The 22,137-nt window shown below is 33.1% G+C and overlaps 1 protein-coding gene across 1 annotated transcript in view; it reads right to left on the minus strand.

Annotated features, from left to right (window-relative positions):
- LOC114329323 (uncharacterized) overlaps positions 1-22,137 on the minus strand; it is a 190,759-nt gene that overhangs the window by 32,933 nt on the left and 135,689 nt on the right. Inside the window, exons 4-5 of the mRNA XM_050649316.1 lie at positions 5,617-5,767; positions 2,445-2,690 (exon numbers count right to left, since the gene is read on the minus strand). Of these exons, the coding sequence (XP_050505273.1) occupies positions 2,445-2,690; positions 5,617-5,767 (397 nt within the window). The remainder of the gene's footprint in view (positions 1-2,444; positions 2,691-5,616; positions 5,768-22,137) is intronic.

The raw sequence follows: 22,137 nt of genomic DNA on the forward strand, positions 1-22,137 counted from the left end.
GTGAGGCCTGCGTCGGTATAGCGTATTAAGATAGCTGAAATGAAAATAGAGCATATAATCAATCAAACGAGTTTTATAAAGCTGTCGCCAAAATGCGTTGCTCAGACCCGAAACATAACATTACTCACATCCAGTAATGGATTGGAGACAGCAATTGGAAGTTATTTAAAGACTCCTGTCAGTCCCACTGAAGAGCTTATGCAGAGGCCAAACATAAAGCAGATCAACAATCCCAGACATAATATAGATATCCGGAGAAATCAGTTGCCAAATATTGTACTTGAGGCAGAGCAGTTTGACCAAGATATATCCGAACACACGTGGAAAACCATTGCTAACCATCAGTGGATTCCTCATTTAATTACAGGACTAGTCACTATATTCATTGTTATGTTGATTGTCATTATGTGGAAGGTGGTCATATATATTGCTTTAAAGACATACGGTATCACAACTAAATTTAAGTAAAAGTTTAGAGAAAGCCCCTCCTAGATCAGTTTCACTTAATGAGCTTAGATTTGAATTAGATAGTTTTGCTGAATCATAAATTCTAAATATTCAAGTTGTAGGGAGCACTGCTCAGGTGAGATAATAATTCAAAAACCGAGTGAATTAGTGTTATGATTATGGTTATATTATTATTATTTTATATTTATATGTGTTTAAACATTGTCTATTGGTCGTCTGTTTCTTTTAAGTGGCCAATATGTTCAATTTCAAATTAATCCCTTAATTTGTAATCTAACATTATTTTTAACTTTTTAAACTTTTATAGTTTCACCGTGTATAATTGAAACATTGGGAAAATATATCGAGTAATATTTTAATTATTAGAGTCCAGTGAACCTTTTGCAACCTAAATAAATTGCCAAATCGTGGTATTTCCAATTGTACTTCCTAGTAAATATGACAATAGTTTCCTCAATAAAATAGTTGTAAGCTTTCAAAAGATTTTAAAGTTCGTTGCTGTTGTCATGCAACTTATTGTATATTTGTATTGTATAATTGTATATTTTGACGAGATTATAAATTAGCCAAAGGGACTATTTTGGGTAGCAGTCTATTATACAAAGTTCCCTGAACAACAACTATAGTGTAATACTCTTGTAGCTGTCAATAAAACCATATTTTTACTCCACACTCAAACATTTATTTACCATCGTCGATCGAGAAGAATCGGACAAAGGAGTATTACAAAACAATTCGATCCTGATATTTACATCGAATTGTCCATTTGGTCCTTTGAGCCGGCTGAAAAGAAAGATATACAGTAATGTGGTGAGGCCTACGTCGGTGTAGCTTATTAAGATAGCTGAAATGAAAATAGAATTCTGGATTTTAGGTAAGACTAGAAGAGGCAGGATCAGGAACGACGTGATTAGGGAAAGAGCCTGGATCACTACAGTCTCAAAAAGGTTCAAGTACGCAGACTGCAATGGTTGGGTCACGTCAAACGTAGAAAAAAACTATACGGAACGAAGGATAAAGCTATTAGAAAGAGCGAAAGGGAAGAAGAGAAAAACCGAGCAAGAAATGGGATCTAGAGGATAGGATGTAAGAGAGAAAGGTTTAAATGGAGAAAACTCGATGAACAAAAATGAGTGGTGAAGAAGAGTAAGGAACAGCGACCGCTTAAAAGGTAAAACTGAGGAAGAAGAATAGTTGTCGTCTCTTGCGTCTTTTGTTATAGCATCAATATCCTCCTTCAATATACTTTCATATAATTATTTAAAAAGTATTAATATTAAACTTTGATAAGATCTTGAGCTTAATTTCAATAAAATATGATGAGGATAAAATGTGTATAAGCATATATTGAAACAAATTCTTCTTCTTCTTTTATTTCTTGGAGATCTTTCGATCTGTTTAATTCTGAAGCTGCCTCTGGTTAATTTCCGGGGAGGTAGATTGCCAAATATCCCTCCATCTTTTAAGTGGTCTTCCGGGGATCTTGAATCGGGCGGGTTGTTTTCGAGGGCTACTTTTGAGAGTCTATTCTCATTCATTCGTTTTACATGGTTGTACCACATCCTCTTGCGCTGCCTTCCCTATCTTAGAATTTTGCATTGCTGTCTAATGTTTGTTTTTATCACCCTATTTCTTCTTGTTTTCCCCACTACTGGTCTTAGGGTTTTCATTTCGGCAACCCTTAGCATATGTTGTTTCATTTTGTTGGTGTTTTCGCGCACTTCTGTGTCATATGTCATATGTCATGATCGGTATGCAAGTCTTGTAGATTCTAATTTTACTATCTGTGCGCATATATGGATTTGACCAGACCATCTCCCGCAGACATCCTGACAATGCAGATGATTTGTTGATCTGACTCCTCAGGTCCTTTACTGGGCCGTAGATACTTGATATATCTATGCCCAGATATCTGAATTGCATCACCTGTTTATTAGAAGAAAATTATATATTACAAAAAACACTTGTATACTCACGAAAACTTTTAAGTAAGCAGAAATTTTTATCTCCATTATCATCACTAGGCGGACTAGACGGATAATCAATTGTAATTTCTTCACAGCCTGCTTCTAATGGATAATCACAAACGTTCAACTTCGAATTGAAGTGTAGACCTGACGAGCAGTTGTGTACGTAAGGAACTCCGTTTGAACATTGATAGAATTTTGCACAGTCTTCGTGAGGATAGTAAACTGAGTCCGGACCATCAACTTTCGGGCATTCTATAAAATAAGAAACTACTAAAAAATGACCAAATGGAAATTACTTTGAGTAAAAGTGAACTTTTTAGTAGGCAATTAATCTTCTAAGTCGGTCACGACAGCCCAGTTGGAAGAGGCGCAGTCGATCGACAAGTTTAGTGGATTTGCGATCGACAAGTTCGAGCCTCATCCAGGTCATTAAATTAATAAAAGGCCAACGTCGGCGTCGGTAGTCTAAAATTCAATAGAATCTACGACTTGGTCTGGAATAAAATGGTGTCTGATCGGCCTATCGAGGAGCGGTACGTATGGGCCAGATAACGTAGCACAGACCTCAGGCAAAGCTAAATTCAATTTCTCGAGAATGGATTATTTTGGAGATAAATCCCAAAACAGGTCGATTTTTGTTTTTATATAACGATTTTTTGGTATATATGTATATCATACTAGCGACGTCATTCATCTGAGTATTTAAAAGAGTATTCAGTTCTCTATTCACTAATATAAACACTAATATAATTATTTATACAGGGTGTCCTGTATAAATTTAATTGATACAAAAAGAAGAATGTATGTGGGTAATTTATTTAATTCAAAATACATTTTACTGCTGTCAGAAAACAGAAAAAAATGTTCATTTAAAAAATAAACATTGCTTTTCGCTTAAATTAAATATTCAAACTGTCAAGAGGCAGGTCGGTGGCAGCTTTAACTGGAATTTAAGCGAAAAACAATAGTTATTTGTCAAATAAAGATTTTTCTGTTTTCTGATAGCAGTAAAATATATTTTGAATTAAATAAACTAGATACATTCTTTTTTGCATCAATTAACTTAATAAAGGAAGTGAAAATTAATGTTATTATTAATAATTAATTAATTTAATTCCAAAATTTTTTGGACACCCCGTATAAATAATAATCTTTATATTACTGAATGGAGTGTTGAATAACCTTTTAATTGAGCTGTCACACGACCCCAATTCTCATTTAAAAATCATCAATTACGTCATCATATTCAGATGACGTCACTAGTATGATATACAGTATGGTGAAAAATGAAAGGAATAAATTCGTTATTTCGTAAACCGGCAACTTTAAGTAAAAATCCCGAAACAGGTCGATTTTTATTTTTAAACTATGATATTTTGGCATATATGTCATACTAGTGACTAGTGACGTCAACCATCTGGGCGTAATGACATAATCGATGATTTTTTTAAATAGGAATAGACGTCGTGTGCTAGCTCATTTGAAAGGTCATTTAATTCTCTATTCAGTAATATAAACATTTATATAATTATTTGTACAGGGTGTCCAAAACAAATTTTTTAATTATATTATTTGACAAAAAAAGAAGAATGTATGTAATTTATTTAACCCAAAATACATTTTACTGTTCCCACAAAAACAGAAAAAAATGTTTATTTCAGAAATAAACATTGCTTTTTCATACATTCATACAAAACCACTGATATGGTATAGTACTAATAATGATAATATTATAGTAAATTAACACAGTAGGCTATAAATGGAACCAACACATGAAAATAAAGAAATAAAGATATATGAAAATAAATAAGCCTTGTAAAGTACATTAGAAAGAAGAAGACGACAGTAACTATAGAGTGATAAATTTACTGAGCACCATATTTACACTCACAACGAAAATACTAATGGAGAAAATAATGGCGTGCATAACTATATCGGATAAACAACAAAAGTTTAGTAGAATATCATGTAACGATGTAGTTACATGCAAATAGCGGAGAAATAATTAGAGTAATAGAATTTAATAAGCCAGCCTTTTTCTGTTTCATAGAACTAGAGAAAGCGTTTGAGAGAATACAATTAAAAGATGTGATACACCTACTATATGAAAATAATTTACCACTGGATATCACAAAACTGATAGAATAAAAATACATAATATGTAAGAAATAAAATAGAAACGAAAGTCAATGGAATAATAACAGAACCCATAGAAGCAACACAGGAATCAGGCAAGGAGATTCACTAAGTCCTCTACTGTTTAACATAATGTTTGATAAAATAATAAAACAAGTGAAGATAAAAAGAGGGTACAAAATGGGAGATAGAGAGGTAAAAATACTCTGTTACGATGATGACACCATGTTAGTAGCAGAGTGCGAAGACAACCTACAAATAATACTTCATGAATTCAACATTAATGCAAATGAAATGAACATATCATCAAAAATAAACAAAAAGCTTAGTAATATTCAAAGAACCAATAAGATGCAAATTGGAGTTAGACAATCAAATTATACAACAAGCAATGACTTTAAAATATCTGGGAATTAATCTATCAGCCGACAACAATATCGAAAAAGGGGTAAAAGACCAAATAATTAAAGCCAGTAGAACGGCCGAATGCCTAAAGGACACAATCTGGAAAGACAAACACAGTAAGAGTGGAAACAAATGCCCGAATATATAGGTCAGTTATGACTTACACGGCCGAAACAAGACCAGACACAAGCAAAACACAAAGACATCTGGAGACCAACGAAACGAAGATCTTAAGCAGGGTTGCTGGAAAAGGACTACAGGACATGGTAACAAGTGAAGAAATCAGACGCATATGTGGGATAGACAGTATAAATACCTGGGTAAAGAACAGAAAAGAAGAGTAGAATCGGCACATAAACGGGATGTAAGGATAGTAAGAATAGCCAGGGACAAGTCACCTTTAGGCAAAAGAAGTATAGAACATCCAAGGAAAAGATGGAACGGCAATATAGAGGCAGAATAAAAGGCACCGTTGAAGAAAAACAGGTAGTACTGCCTGTATAAAAGAAAAAGAATAAGAAGAACAAGAAAGCAGAAGATCAGTCATATAAACCCAAATAAACAAACAAAAAGCAGAAGACGACTTATGTCAGTTCTTTATTATTTCTCTTTTATAATTTAAATACACTTTACTTACCTACGTTAGCCAATCCAGAATGGACACTAACACAAAAAAAGAATAAAATCAGAACTGGAACCATCGTTCTACTATACAAGCAAAAACTAGGTTCAAATCTAAAATTGTCTATTAATGAAGAATGGATGTATCCTTTTATATTAGCAAATATCTAGTGAGATTAAAGAAGATCCGATAAATAAAAAAATACCAAAAGTTAATTCTGTTTTCCGTTCCAAAGTCGCCAATATTTTTCTCGAAAATAATATAGCGATTATGGTTTATCCTGTCGCTTGATATCGGGGCCATAAATTATTGTAAAGTTGTGCATTGACAAAGATTGCAATCATTTAAAAATTATATTGTTTCACGTTACCTATATATTTGTTTGTCAATCCTCTTTCCTTGATTTTTTTATAAAGCTCTGGCTTAGTTGTTTACGGATAGTAACGCAGATCTACTCGTTGACAATAACAACACAATTATTGTAAATGAGAACGAAATATAGTACATTCAATCACGGTTTTTGCTTCAAATTTTAAATAACCTCTTGGATTGACATGAAATTTGGCATATACATAGCTAACATGTCAAAGGAAAAAGTAATATTGTTTCTAAGCAACTTAATATACGACTGTTTTGGATTATCGCCACGACGAATATTTTAGTGTTAGTCTGGGCTGATTATCGGAGAATAGGCCATTTTTGGGAAAAGTTATTTACCAGCAATTTTATTGCTGGAATCGAATTATAAGATCCTATATATTAATAATATAGGTATGCAAAGTCCTCAGATAGTGTGCTACTTTTTTTATAAACAAAATGGCGCCCGAAAATCGTGTTTTTTTTTTTCAATTATTGCTCTAGAACTCCGAAGATTTTAACTTTACAACAAAAACACTCAAAAAAAATTCACCATGATTAAATTCTGCGTAGAGACGTGTTTTTCCCGATCTGCTCCGACGAAAATTTTCCTCGGAAAATGCGGGTTTTCCCAACAAAATCTTTAATTTTCAAATAAAGTTTTAGATAAGTAATTATTTACCAATAATTAAATCATTTGGTCACTTAAAAGCCTTCTTGGTTTAGATTATAGTTCCAGAAGCTGGTGAAAATTAAACGAATATTTTAGCAGCAATTCAATTGCTAATTAATAATTTACGGTCGCAATAATAACCAAAATAATTATGATACACTGATCAAACTTTGAAATCTTATAAATATGAGATGCCTATTTAACATTTTGTCGACAAAATATAAATTTTTTATTTTTTTTTCATAATCTTTAAATGTTAAAAAAAATAGTTATAAACAAATTAACGTTTCTCAGAAAGTTTTTATTATATTATAATTTTAAAAAATAGCTAAAATGCGCATTTCAAATATCTTGAAAATGAATGCTTTAAAACTTTTTTGCAACCATTTGCAAAAAAGTTATGAAACAGCAAAGTAAACATACGATTACTACGGTGTTAATACTTTTTTTAAATTCTTTCAAAGCGTAGAAGTGAGTTTGAAGTACAAGCTAATTATATATAACACAATATCGATTATCAGCTTAATAGTTATATTTTAATTAAAGATTATAAATATATTTTTTTGTAATTTACACGCGCGAAAGTAGAATAATACAGTACCGTAGCTACCCGCCCACATACACAACTCGCGCGAGTTTAAGCGTGTCAGTCGCTTCGAGTGAACATTTTATCTCCGGCTCTGTATCAAGCTTACTTTCGCGCTAAAAATTACAAAAAAAGTATTTTTATTCTTTGATTAAAATATAACCAATGCACTAATTTTTGACATTCTTTGTGAGTAATTAGATTGTATCATAGACTCACTTTTAAGCTTTGAAACAATTAAAACAAATTATAAACAGTGGAGATATCGTATATTTATTTTGCTGTTTCCTAACTTTTTTGCAAATGGTTGGAAAAATTTTTTAAAGCATTTATTTTCAAGACCTATGAAATACGCATTTTAAGTATTTTTTAAAATTAGAATATAATAAACAATTTCTAAGAAATGTTAATTTGTTTATAACAATTTTTTTAAACATTTAAAGATTATGCAAAAAAATGAAAAATTTATATTTTGTCGACAAAATATTAAATAGTCATCACACCTTTATAATCTTTCTAAGTTTGATCAATGTCTCATGATTATTTTGGTTGTTATTGCGACTGTAAATTGTTAATTAACAATTGAATTGTTGCTAAAATATTCGTTTCATTTTAACCGGCTTCTGAATTTATAATCTATACCAAGAAAGCTTTTATTTCACCAAGCTATATAATTACTGATAAATAATTACTGGCCCAAAAAATTTATTTGAAAATTCGAGATTTTGTTGGGAAAACCCACATTTTCCGAGGAAAATTTTCGTCAGAGCAAATCGGGAAAAACATGCCTCTATGTAGATTTAAATTGGGGTGAATTTTTATTTGAGTATTTTTGGTGTAAAGTTAAAATCTTCGGAGTTATAGAGCAATAATTGAAAAAAATACGATTTGTCGGCGCCATTTTGTTTATAAAAAAAGTAGCACACTATTTGTGGACTTTGCATACCTATATTAATAATATATAGGATCTTATAATTCGATTAAAGCAATAAAGTTGCTGGTAAATAACCTTTCTTTGTACTTTACTAATTAGACCAACGTATTATAACTATTTTTTTTTCAAAATTTAAAGATTATGTAAAAAAAAGAAAAATTTATATTTTGTCGATAAAATATTAAACAAGCATCTGATCTTTATAATCTTAATAAGTTTGATCAATGTATCATGATTATTTTGGTTATTATTGCGATCGTAAATTGTTAATTAACAATTGAATTGTTGCTAAAATATTCGTTTAATTTTCACCAGCTTCTGGAATTACAATCTATACGAAGAAATCTTTGATGTCACTAAGTTATTTAATTATTGATTAATAATTACTTAACTAAAACTTTATTTGAAAATTATAGTTTTTGTTAGGAAAACCCGCATTTTCTGAGGAAAATTTTCGTCGTAGCAAATCGTGAAAAATATATCTCTATGCAGAATTTAATTGCGGTGAATTTTTATTTGGGTGTTTTTGTTGTAAAGTTAAAATATTCGGAGTTATAGAGCAATAATTGAAAAAAATACGATTTGTCGGCGCCATTTTGTTTATAAAAAAAGTAGCACACTATCTGCGGACTTTGCCTACCTATATTATTAATATATAGGATCTTATAATTCGATTCCAGCAATAAAATTGCTGGTAAATAACTTTTCCATGAATTTTGCTAATTAGCCCAGAGTATGTGCAATATAAGAAGTAAGAAAGTATTGTGCTCAAATAATTACTCCAATAAACAACAATATAATTTGAAATTTTCTTTCGTCCTTCATATTTTGCACAGTAAAATATTCGTTGTCGCGATAATTCAAGAGAGTCGTATATTCGTGGAATTGGGTATATAGCATTTTTTCACGAGTTTAATACTTTTTGAGTTATTTTCGAGTAAATATGTTTATTTTTCAACAAAAAGGTCACGTTTTTAGGCGGTTTTTTGCAAATAACTTAAAAAGTAAGTATTTTATAAAAAAATGTTTTTTCTTTTATTGAAAAATGAACATATTTGCTCACAAATTACTCGAAAAGTATTAACTTCGTGAAAAAATACTATGGAACAAAAGTTGCTTAGAATTAGTCAGGTTATATTCTTCTGGGCTTATTTTGAACGTATTTTTTATACCTCCGAGAAGATGTGAAACTCATCCCCACGGCAAAAGCACACATCGGCACAATATCACTTTTTCTTCTTTGATATATTACCTATGTGTATGCCGAATTCATGTCAATCTAAGTGGTTCTTTAAAAGGTTTTGCAATATTTTACCGTCAGCATTATATCCTGAGTTTTTTTAAGATGACAGAAATAATATCACGAAATTCTACCAAAATTGTGCTGACGGCCCAGAAACTATGTAATCCGAGGTAGAACACGCTATAAAAAATGCTAAAATTAGAAAAGCATGTTAGACTAGATGGTACACCAACCGAGTTGCTGAAGCTAATACAGGAGGCTAAGCTAATGAATGAACTAGAAGCTTAGACATCTTAAAACCTTGCTTTAATACAGTATAAATAAAACTGGAGAAATATTGGATGATTGGATGATTTCTACTTTTATTGTAACTCCTAATCTTTTTTTTATTCCACAATGTATATACCTAAATGTACAAGAAAAAAAGGCATAATGAGAAATTTAAAAAATAAACATTAAAAATATCAAAAATTATTAGAAGTATAAAATCTTGAAAAAGCATAACCTGCTTAAAAAGAGGCATACCACCTTATACATTAGACCATTTTAAAGGTAATTGACTTTTCTTTATACTAAATGTGCCATTGCATATACCTAGAAATGCGTAGAAAAAAATTACAGAACAATGTTTGCGAAATAATGCGGAAAATGGCCCAAAAATGCTGTGAGCGGCGAAATTTGAAAGATCCTATTTCGGAAACTATAAATCTTAGAAACTTTTCCGAAACTTTATTTTAAAGAGGAAGGATGGAAGTTATTTTTCGCTGAAGCAATACCTATACCTATATTCCTGTGGAAAAACTTATGGGACAAAAAACAAAATTGCTATCTTTCGTGTTTTTTCTTGCTCTTCTTTTGAATATATTTTTGTAAAAGAAAATATTTTTGACCTTAAAATATGATATTTTGATTGAAAATTCAACCTGCAATAATTTTCCTGTAGACGTGTTTGTACCAAAAGTGCATAGAACTCACCCTAAGTCACCCTGTGCCTAGGGACAAATTCACCCCTTTCTCAAAAACGCACCCATCTAAATGGTAGCACTCCGCGGTTTTTCAAATATAGAGATCCATTGACCATATGAGACAATAAAATCCCGTTAACGTTGTAGTTCCTTTTAGTTCTCTTATTTTAAACATAATCAATAGCCTAATAGGTTGGCTAGAGTAACCCTAGGTAAATTTTACAAAACCTCAATCTCTCATTGTCAGTTTGGTTTTGACACGTAAAGTCTAAGAAAACAAGAAGGGACAAGTATTAATCGAGTAATCGCCTTTAATAAAATCGAGGTCAAGATATTTTATTCAAATATTTCTTCAACATCAGATAAATTCAAATTTCATTCAGATCGAATGTAAAACGTTATCTAGACTGGCATGACGACGGTATAAAGTCCTTCAAGAATTTTGTGACTGAAGGAACAGATACCGATAGATTCGGCAATCTCCTTAATAAAAGGAAAATCTGTTATAATAGTGTGGTGTTTTAAATAAAAAGAGCGATTGGAATTTATATACGACTATTTATATACGAATTTATATACTACACCCTCTAGTAACCGAGCGATTACCGGTATAAGTAATCCCCCTTTTACCGGTTAACGGCTTCGGGCGGATGAGCTGGTAAATGGTAGGGCACTCTGTTGTCCTGAGACTGAGAAATCGGTCTCGAAGGCGGAGGAACCAAGACAGTGGTCAACGACATCAGGATGCAGAAGGCAACGGGAAACCACTGCATTAAATATCCAAATGGATTCCCTTGTAAAAAATCATTAATGGCAGTTCAAAACGAAAAATTCCGGAGTAAAATGTTCCCCAATCGGATTTCCGGGGGGAACAGTGGCGAACGAAGTCGTGAAACTTAAAAATAAAGTTATGAGAATAGCTACTTGGAATGCAAGAAGCTTGTATGCGGCCGGGAAATTAATAAACGTAACAACAGAAATGGAAAGACTACATGTGAAAATACTTAGTATCAGCGACGTACAATGGAAAGGATCCGGAAAATGTCGAACTAGAAACGGCATGTTCTACTATTCGGGAACTGATGATACAAACCACCGTCGGAATAATAGTCGAAAGGGAAGTCAACAAATCGGTACTAAGTTTTACCCCATATTCAGAACGAATCATAGCAATCCAACTGAAGTCGAACAAAGGAAAAATTAACATTATTCAAGTCTATGCACCGACAGCAGAGAAAGAGGATGAGGAAATAGAAGAATTCTACAAGCAACTAGAATACATTCTGGAATCGACCAAAAAAGAAGAAGTCACCGTAATCATGGGCGATTTCAACGCTAAAATTGGTAAGGTGAAAACTGATGGATGCACTGGTGAATTTGGACTTGGACAACGAAACGACCGAGGTGAACGTCTCGTACAATTTTGCCAAGAAAAAGAATTTGTAGTAATGAACACAATGTTCAGATTACCAAACCGTAGATTGTACACGTGGACATCACCAAGGGATAATGCAGACAACATCGTCAGGAATCAAATCGATTATATACTAATCAGAAGCCAGTTTAAAAACTCCATCACGTCTACAAAAACCTATCCAGGCACTGATATAGAATCGGATCACAATCCGGTGGTGGCTGTAGTAAATATAAGATTCAAGAAACTACAGAAAAATGCAGCTAAACAAAAGATAGACGTTAAGCAACTGAAAGACGCAACTATACTGGAAAGGACAAGAGAACAGGTAAACAACAATCTTCGAAACCTCGCTGAAAAAAATAGGAACACAGGGAATGTAGAGGACAAATGGATGGAGATAGAAAAGGCCCTTATGACAGCTGGTGAAGGCTCCTTAGCTCCAAGCAAAATTAAGAAAAAGGAATGGATGGCAAACGAAATTTTGTACCTCATGGAGGAAAGGCGAAGAAATAAAACCAACAAGACAAAATACAAAGAAGTGAACCGTAAGATTAAGAGAAAAATTAGAGAAGCCAAAGAGAAGTGGGTTCTGGAAAACTGCAAGGAAAGAAATAAAAGAATATGAAAGAAAGTACGATAGCTTTAACATGCATAAAAATATCAAGGAAATAACATGTAAAAAAGTGAAACAAGCATCCATCGTAAAGGACAAAAACGGTAAAATAATTACAGATTTAAATGAAAAACTGGCAAGATGGACAGAATACATTGAAGAACTTTTTGCAGACGAAAGACCAGAAATAGCAGTGGCAGAACCTACAGACGACACAACAGGGCCTGAAATCCTAAAAAGCGAGATAGAATATGCTATAAGGAACACAAAAGGGGGTAAAGCTGCAGGACCAGATGAAATTCCTGTAGAATTGTTGAAACTTATAGACGACGACACACTTGAAATAATGGTGAACCTCTTTAACACAATTTATAGAACAGGCATCATACCAAAGAAATGGCTCTCCTCTACTTTTATCACAATCCCGAAGACGAATAACGCCAGAGAGTGTTCAGACCACAGAACTATAGCATTGATGAGCCACACACTAAAAATATTGTTAAAAATAATTGACAAAAGAATATTTAATAAATTAGAAGAGGACATAAGCGCCACACAGTTTGGATTTAGAAGTGGCCTGGGAACACGGGAAGCTTTGTTTGGTCTGAGTGTGTTAATGCAAAGATGTTTGGATGTAAACCAAGACCTCTACGTAGGTTTCATAGATTTTGAGAAGGCCTTCGATAAAGTCAGACACCAAAAGCTGTATGAAATCCTAAGAAGCAAAGACATCGACAGTCGCGACATTAACATCATATCCAGGTTATACTGGGGACAAACAGCAAAAGTTAAGGTTGATAATGAGTTAACCGAAGAAATTGAGATTCGTCGAGGTGTGCGTCAGGGTTGTGTGCTTTGTCCACTACTATTCAATATATATAGCGAAACAATCTGTCAGGAAGCGCTCCTAGAGCAAAACATTGGTATGAACATTAACGGCGAGTTAATTAACAATATACTATACGCTGATGACACGCTAATATAACAGATAACCTAGCAAATTTACAGTATTTGATGGAAAACATAAACACTCATACCAATAAGTATGGTCTAAAACTGAACATCAAAAAGACTAAATTCATGATTGTTACAAAGAAGCTAATACACCAATATGAATTTAACCATAAATAATCAGCCAGTTGAAAGAGTTACATTCTACAAATATTTAGGGGTTTGTTTCACTGATACTAATGACCAGACAAGAGAAATCAAGAGGCGAACTGAGATAGCGAGGCAATCGTTTGTCAAAATGAAAAAGTTCCTATGCAGCCGGGACATAAATATAAACTTAAGAACGAGAATGTTAAGGTGCTATGTTTTCTCCGTTCTGCTGTACGGCATGGAAGCTTGGACTCTGAAAAAGATAAACATCAAAAACATTGAGGCATTCGAGATGTGGTGTTACAGAAGAATGTGGAAAATACCATGGACAGAAAGAGTAACAAATCAAGATGTTTTGCTGAAGATGGGGAAGGAATGCGAAGTCATAAAAACCATACAAACGAAATAACTGGAGTATCTAGGCCACATAATGAGAGGAGAAAAGTAATCACTGCTTAGACTCATAATCCAAGGAAAAATCTCGGGAAAGAGAAATGTGGGACGTATGAGGATTTCCTGGTTGCGAAATTTAAGGGAGTGGTATGGGTGCAGTTCAATACAGTTGTTCAGAGCTGCAGCCAACAAAGTTAAGATTGCTGTGATGGTAGCCAACCTCCGATAGGAGACGGTACTGCAAGAAGAAGATACGACTATTTATTTACATTATGAATTATATCTTATAATTAAGTTAAAGCAACATCGTCCTCGGTTTATATATGCAATAACGTTATTCTCGAACATTCAGGAGAGATCCGCGCTCATCTCGAGCCACTCACTCGATTCTCTGATGTCATGGCTACTGTTCTCCCGAACGCTTGGAATTTTCTAGTCGTGGCAACTGTTTAGTGCGTCTGTTCGAAACTCTTTTGTTACACTACTCCCCTCTTAAGATCTGAACGTCCCGATCAGCAACTCTAGATGAAGACCTAGGATGGCGGAATCTACAGGACTCTCCAGCTCTGCATACATCCATAGAAAAGAAATAACAGTCTACTGTCTTTGAAAAGTATGACATCTTCGGGTTCATGCAACACACAGTAATTGGTATACCGGTTTCCCTGAAAATCACTTCAAGCATGCTTCTCACAATCTTTTAATCCAGATTTTCTACTGCATGGCCTATTCTTAATAAAGCCAAATTTTTGATGTCATAATTACCAACGATTTTCTTTAAATTAGTTAGAGCACGTAGCCTAGCGTGTTCGTATAATACTTCCTGGTCACCATATACAGCAAAGGTCAAAGACCATCTTCTAATCGCAGTGCTCTTCCAATTTTCGGTTGCTGATTTCTTAACTCGCCCAGGCTGCCGAACTTTCTATTGAATACGGACGAGATTCCTTTAGTCATCTCGAGGTCTTGGGCAACACAATAGGTTAGAGAGGCGTTTTCCGGAACACTAAATAGATCTTGCTGAACTTCTGTGGTCCCGCCGAATCTAGCACTCTTTCTCGCTGCGTAATTTGACATAAATTCCTTAAAACTTGGCTGTTCGGCATCTTTTATATCATGTTGGAGGACTCGTGCTTCTTCTGTTTCATTTGAGCCAGCATATGGTGCAAGACGATTTATGTGTATAACTTTTGGTTTACCGTTTGGTAACTTTTTAATTCTGTACATTACGTCATTTATGTTCTTCTTAACTTCATACGGCCCTTCCCATTGTCTTTGTAGTTTAGGACAAATGCCTAGACGACGTTGTGAATTATAAAGCCCAAGATCACCTACTTCGAAGCTTTCATTCTTGTATCGAGAATCATATTGATCTTTCATTCTGTCACTATCTACCTGGATGTGTTGTCGGGCAATTTCATGAATGCTGTTCATTCGTAACTTCAGGCGGTCGACAAATTCTTCGCCTGCAACATGTTCCTCTGAAGTTCTGCAGCCAAATCCAACATCAGGCAGGTTGGTGTCTGACCTGTAGTTTCATTCACAGCCAAGTGGTAGGCCATTAGGAATAAATGAATGTGCTGGTCCCAATCTCTCTGATGTTCAGACACAACTTTGGATAAGTGTTTACCCATCATTCGGTTCATCCTATCGACCATTCCATTTGATTGAGGAGGCAGGGGTTTCGTTCTGGTCTTATTGATACCAATCAATTTACAAACGTTTTGGAGTGGATCTCCAAGGGAAAACCAAATTGGCTAAGGAAATCTTTAACAAGTACCTCTGCAAGAGTAGCTGCTTCTTGATTTGGTAGAGCATAGGCCTCGATCCATTTCGTAAAATAATCCATGGCTACCAGGATATATTTATTTCCAGCATCGGTTTCCGGAAATGAACTTTCAATATATATCGCTACTCTTTCCATAGGACTACCAACGTTGTACTGTCTCATGCTCTGTCTACTGCTCTCTTTTTATCAACTGGACCATTACTGAATGTACACAGTTCACATTTCCGGTACCACCTTCATACATCATCTTTAAGGCAGATCATCCAATAGAACCGTTATTGAACCTTTTGTACTGTCCACCTGATGCACCGTCATGCAACTGACGCAATACTTCTGACACTTTACTTTTAGTACTCTTTTAGTACCAGGTAATTCCATTGGCATTTTAACATGTATCTAAATAATTGTAATTGGTTGTATTTAAATAAATTAAATTAGTTATTATGTGTTAGATAACATAAATGTAAGTATTTTAGATAATTTAAATAAGTAAACGTGTTTGTGAAATAAAGGATTTATAAAGTAAGTATTTATTTATTTAATAATAAATAAAAGTCAATTCGCGTAATAGTAAAAATGTAACAGTACGTTAACCTTGCGAAATAAACGAGCACATTTTAGAAGGGGGTGAAAAATTTAAGTAGCTAGGATGTTGGATCTATGGCAGCATAAATCCTGATCTAGAAATAAGATTGAGAATAAACCAAGCCAGAAAATTGTTTAAGAAAATCAAGACTGCTATGTAATTCTCGAATAAAACTCGAACTTCGAGTTTTATTCATTTGCCAAAATGCTACGTCCGGTCGACTCTTCTCTATGCAGTTGAGACGTAGACCCTTAAAACATCAACCGTAAATAAACTGGGGGCCTTTTAACAGAGAATCCTCAAAATTTCATGGACATCTCCTACCTTAAACGAAGAAGTGCTGAATAGAATAGGGAAGGAATGAGAATTTGTCAACACGGAAATAATAAGTACCAATCAGTAATACTGAAAAATAATAAGTACAACATGCTTTACCAAAGGTGAAAGGAAAGGTCTAGGAAAGGAGAGGACTAGAAAGGAAAAGACTATCGCGGCTAAGAAACATCCGACAATAGACAGGAGTAAATTTTGAACAGCTGAAGATAGAAAAGAGTTTGAAATTGTACAAATTGTACAGGAAAGGGAACAACAACACTAAATATTATGGTTTTTAATTATGCCTATAATTCCCCCACCTTCCTTTATAATCCCATTTAATTATTTTCATCTGCAACAAGTAGGCTATATTATTATGTTTATTTAATACAATTATTGTGAAAGTGGCACAAATGCTAGATGAATGGACAAGCAATATCGCAATATCTTAAATGCCTGAGAATGGAATCTACGACTCTGATATGAATCAGCTTTTACAATGAAATAAATACTTTTATGATTAATATTTCTTATTGTGAATTTGTTTATTTATTAATAATAAAGAACCTAAAGATTAAACGTACTATCAGCGAATATATCTACAATTTTATTAATTCGGATAAACAACTTCATTTTCAATACTGCATTGCTTAAAAAACGTATGTATGCAAATAATATAAAAACACATTTTTACATATATTAGATAACAAGACGGGGCCCTTGACACATTGGGGCTTCATGTTGCGGGGGCCTCTGTTACGCCTCTGGATAATTGTATTGAAATACTAAACGTAGATAAAGATTAAAGAGAAAACCAATTTCGGCAAATTGCAATTCTCAAATATTTCAATAGTCAAGTACAAAGCATTATAGTTTATTGTCGTATTATTACAAGAATAAAAAAACCTCTAAACGCCTTAAAAATGAGTGGCGCATACAATATTCTAGCTACAAAAGATCTGATATGAATATTACGTGGCGCGAAAATGTATTTTCATTTTGATGCAAAACAAAATTATAGTTTTATTTTAAAATATTTTTCCATAATATTTGCTAAATTTGAAGTAAACGCGCCACAAAAGAGTAACTTTGATACAGTTTGAATTTTGCAACTCTTTTGTGGCGCGATTACTTTAAATTTAGCAAATATTATGGAAAAATCTTTTAAATAAAACTAGAATTTTGTTTTACATCAAAATAAAAATACATTTTCGCGCCACGCAATATTCATATCAGATCTTTTGTAGCTGGAATATTGTATGCGCCACTCATTTTTAAGGCGTTTAGCGGTTTTTTATTCTTATATTCTTATATCGGGAGTCTTTCAAAGTTATTTATAAATTAAATGTATGAAGTTGAATGCAATGTTCTTCTATTACTCGTTAAGCTTTATAAATGGTCACCTTTGCTGCATTATCTCTCAAATGATCTAGTGCCCATCGAATGTACACTAGATTTTTTTCTATTCGAAATATATTGAAAAAAAATATTGAGATGACCGGTAAATGAAGTCGGATTGCCCGTTGCCAGATCAAATTTAGCGTTGTAATCACTACAACTACATAAACCATTTCGGGAATAATCGTTAATTGGATTATACTTTTGTAGCTTAATAACTTCTAAAAGGCTTAACCAATTTTTATCAGTAAACATGAGTTTGAAACGTATTTACTAGTAGTATCTGATGGATCTAAGGTCAAGTATGATAACAAGCTATTACAGGAATTATTGAGCTTGAGAATCCGTTTTCCCGTAGGAAATAGATTAGATCATATTTATGAAGCCTATAACTTAAAAATTCGAACTTTCCCGGATATGACATATACACCGTTAGATTCGTCTAGAGTCCTTCTACAAACGCTCAGTTATTGGCGTTATTCGTAGGTTGAAATTTTGAGTAATTGTCGAAAAACCAAAATTTTCAAAGTATAGTTTTTCAGTTTTTCGGCTATACTGAGCCGTGTGTATGTCTGATTCTGACGGCTTAGACACCATTCGAAAGCTTAACTCAACACTATTGATTTGGTGTATTTGCGGTTCTCCTGTCTCTTCTTGATCCGAAGATATATACCCCCAAATAATATGCCGTTTTTACCTACTACGTCCTCTAGCTGGCTTATGGGTGGTCAAAAGTCACAAACTACACCGGTTCTGAATCGGCCCTGACCCCCTCTTCAAACACAGAAAAAAAATTCAAATCGGTTTAACTGTCAAACACACATACATATCCACGAACATTTTCCCTTTTTTAAATAAAAATTGAGTCATACTTCTGAGCTCGGTAACTTTTGGATGGTATAACCGATTTTTAAAATTAGACATGCGTTGGAAAGGTAATGATCAGTACTATTAGAAGCCGCAAAGGTCAGACTTAAATTTTTGAAGTTTTTGGGAGTTTTGGGGACGAGAACAAAAAACAGACCCTAAATAGAAAGGGCCGTAAAATCCACACCCTTGGACCAAAATGGATGGTTCACATATGAATGGGTGAGTTTTTTCCTGAACTTTAAGATGGGACTTGGCCCATCTTTCAAATCAGTCAGATTTAGAAAATCGAAAATTTCGTGTATATACAGGGTGAGTCACCACTAACGCGACTGAAGATTACATCGAAATGGTAAAAGATTTAAAAAAAATTTAAATTGAATAATTTGTAAGGTGATAAAAGCTACATTTTAAAATTATAGTGAAATATACAAGGTGTTCCAATAAATGGCGGCGTATCAAAGTTATATTTTTTCTTATGGAACATCCTGTATTTTATTGAATTTTTTAATTGTCCGCAAAAAATAAGGTGTAGTTTCATAAGGCTTCCCTATACCTATGTACAGAGTGTTCTGAGTTATGTTGACTTTTCTTAAAATGTAAAGTTTTAAAAGAAGGCTTATTCTCAAGTTATTTTCGAAATTATAAAAACATTACTTTTACATCTAAATAGTTGGATATTGGTTGAATGTATTCCATGGTTAATTATTACACATTTGTCTACAGGGTGTTCAAAATTTACAGTTTCATTAGTGGAGTATTCAATGTGTCATATGATGCTTATTTTAAATGGAACACCATGTATATTAATAAATAATTATACTAAACAAATTCACCTCTTTCGAATGGTATATGGATGTCCTATACCTAGGTGTCATAGTTCTTGCGTAATTTACAATTATTTAAATTCTTAATCTGTAAATCGATTTTAAAACAAAAGATGTAGTTAATTAATGTCATTGTATGACATTGTGATTTTATGACAATACGGTCTGGTAACTATCTTATGATTAATGCATTCCATGCTTGATTATTACACATTTATTTACAGGGTGTTCAAAATTTACAGTTCCATTATTGGATTATTCAATGTAGCCATAATATGATGGTTATTTTATTAGAACACCATGTATATTAATCAAGGATTATACTAAACACAGGTTGTTCCTTTTTCAAATGATATATGGTATACGTTCTATAACTATGAGTCATAGTTTTTGCGTAATTTGCAATTTTCTTAAACGGTACATCGATATTAAAAATATTTATAGTCACTCTCGATTTTTAAACCCATCATCTTATCATAGTTGTTATAGAGAATGTAGTTGTAAATAAATATGTAGATATATTTTTATTTGCTGATTTATAAAATAAATTTTTTTGATATTAAGTTATAATATTAAGAAAATAACTAAATACAAAATGAACCACAACTTACTATAAGTAAAAAATTATTAGTTATGAAATACATGTTCAAAATGTTTATACAACAAGAGATTTTAAATGATTTGTTTACATTATTTAAGATAGCTGGTGTTATAGACGCAAAAGCGTTTGAAATTCTTAATTTCATAAAAATGTCATCTGAAGTAGTAGGATAGGAAGTGTAGCATTTACAATATTTTTATATAACCCCATTTAAAAAGATTCATCTTGGTCAATCCTGGTGACCTAGGTGGCCAAATATATGGACCGAATCTATATATCCATTTATTTCTAAATTTGGTGTTGAGGTTGTTCTTAACATCACGTCAAAAATACAATTGGAGCCACATGTTTGTTCACACGCTAAGTGGAAGGTTTTAAGAAGGATCCAAAAAACTTGTTTTAAGAAATTTAAAAAAGCTGCTTTATTCAGATTTTTGCCAAAAAAATATGGATCGATAACGTACTCGCTCAGAATACTGCCCCAAACATTAACACTTCATCGGTGTTGGTGATCAACAGTAAAATGTTTGTTTACTGTATCATAATAAAATGAAAGCTATATCTATTAACTAGACGATTATTATGAAAAGTAGGTAGATTCGTCTGTACACAATACATTCTTAAAAAAAATCAGGATTTTCTCCAAATTCTTAAGTCTATAAACGAAAAGTTAAACGTTCTTGTTCTGTCTAATGCTGGTGTAGTTGAGTTTTCTACTGATGATAGTGGTTTTTCTTATGTATTCTACATACACTCGTTTGACTGATTTCCAATTGACTCGAAATTTTTCACGTACTAGTATTTGGGTTTTCCGTAACAGAAAGCAGGACATCAAGTTCGTTGACGTCATTAAAAATAAATGGTTTATTTTTATTTAACTTTTCGTACCTATGCAACATTACCAGTAGCACGGAATCTATCGAGAAATCTCTCAAAAACGTCCTTTTTTGGGTGTCTTCTATCAGGATCCCTTTAAGCGTAAACTTTAGAAGCTAAGAGACAATTTTAAAAATATTCCCCAATGAAAAGTAAAGTAGCATGTCTACTCTTTCATAGATATCGTGATTATTAATTTTTAGGAACAATTAAATTTGAATGTAATTGGCTCTGCCAAAGCCATTTTTAAGTAAAAAAAAAATTTTGAATATCATACACCGATGTTTATATTTTTGATAATTACCAGACCGTACTGTCATAAACTGACAATGTCATACGATGACACTAATTAACTACATCTTTTGTTTTAAAATTGATTTACAGATTAAGCATTTAAATAATCCACAGAGAACGGCAGTTCTCACCAGTGGCGCACAACACCCCTACATGCGACACTATATATACACGAAATTTTCGATTTTCTAAACCTGACTGAATTGAAAATTGGGCCAAATCCCTTCTTAAAGTTTAGGAAAAGACTCGTCCATTCATATGTCAACCATCAATTTTGGTCCAAGGGTGTGGATTTTACGGCCCTTCCCATTTAAAGCCTGTTTTTCGTTATCGTCCCCAAAACTCCCAAAAATTTCAAAAATTTAAGCCTGACCTTTGCGGCTTCTGATAGCACAGATAATTACCTTTCCAAAGCATGTTTAATTTTGAAAATCGGTTATACCATTCAAAAGTTATCGAGCTCAGAAATATGACTCAATTTTTATTTAAAAAATGGAAAATGTTTGTGGATATGTATGTATGTATGTATGTATGTGTGTGGAAAAGTTAAACCGATCTGAATTTTCTTTTCTGTGTTTCAAGAGGGTGTGAGGGCCGATTCAGAACCGGTCTAATTTTTGACTTCTGACTACCCTTAAGCCAGCTAGAGGACTAGGTAGATACAAAATAGCATATTTTTGGGCATATATATCTTAGGTTCA

The sequence above is a fragment of the Diabrotica virgifera genome, chromosome 4, assembly GCF_917563875.1.
Source record: "Diabrotica virgifera virgifera chromosome 4, PGI_DIABVI_V3a".
Lineage (NCBI taxonomy): Eukaryota > Metazoa > Arthropoda > Insecta > Coleoptera > Chrysomelidae > Diabrotica > Diabrotica virgifera.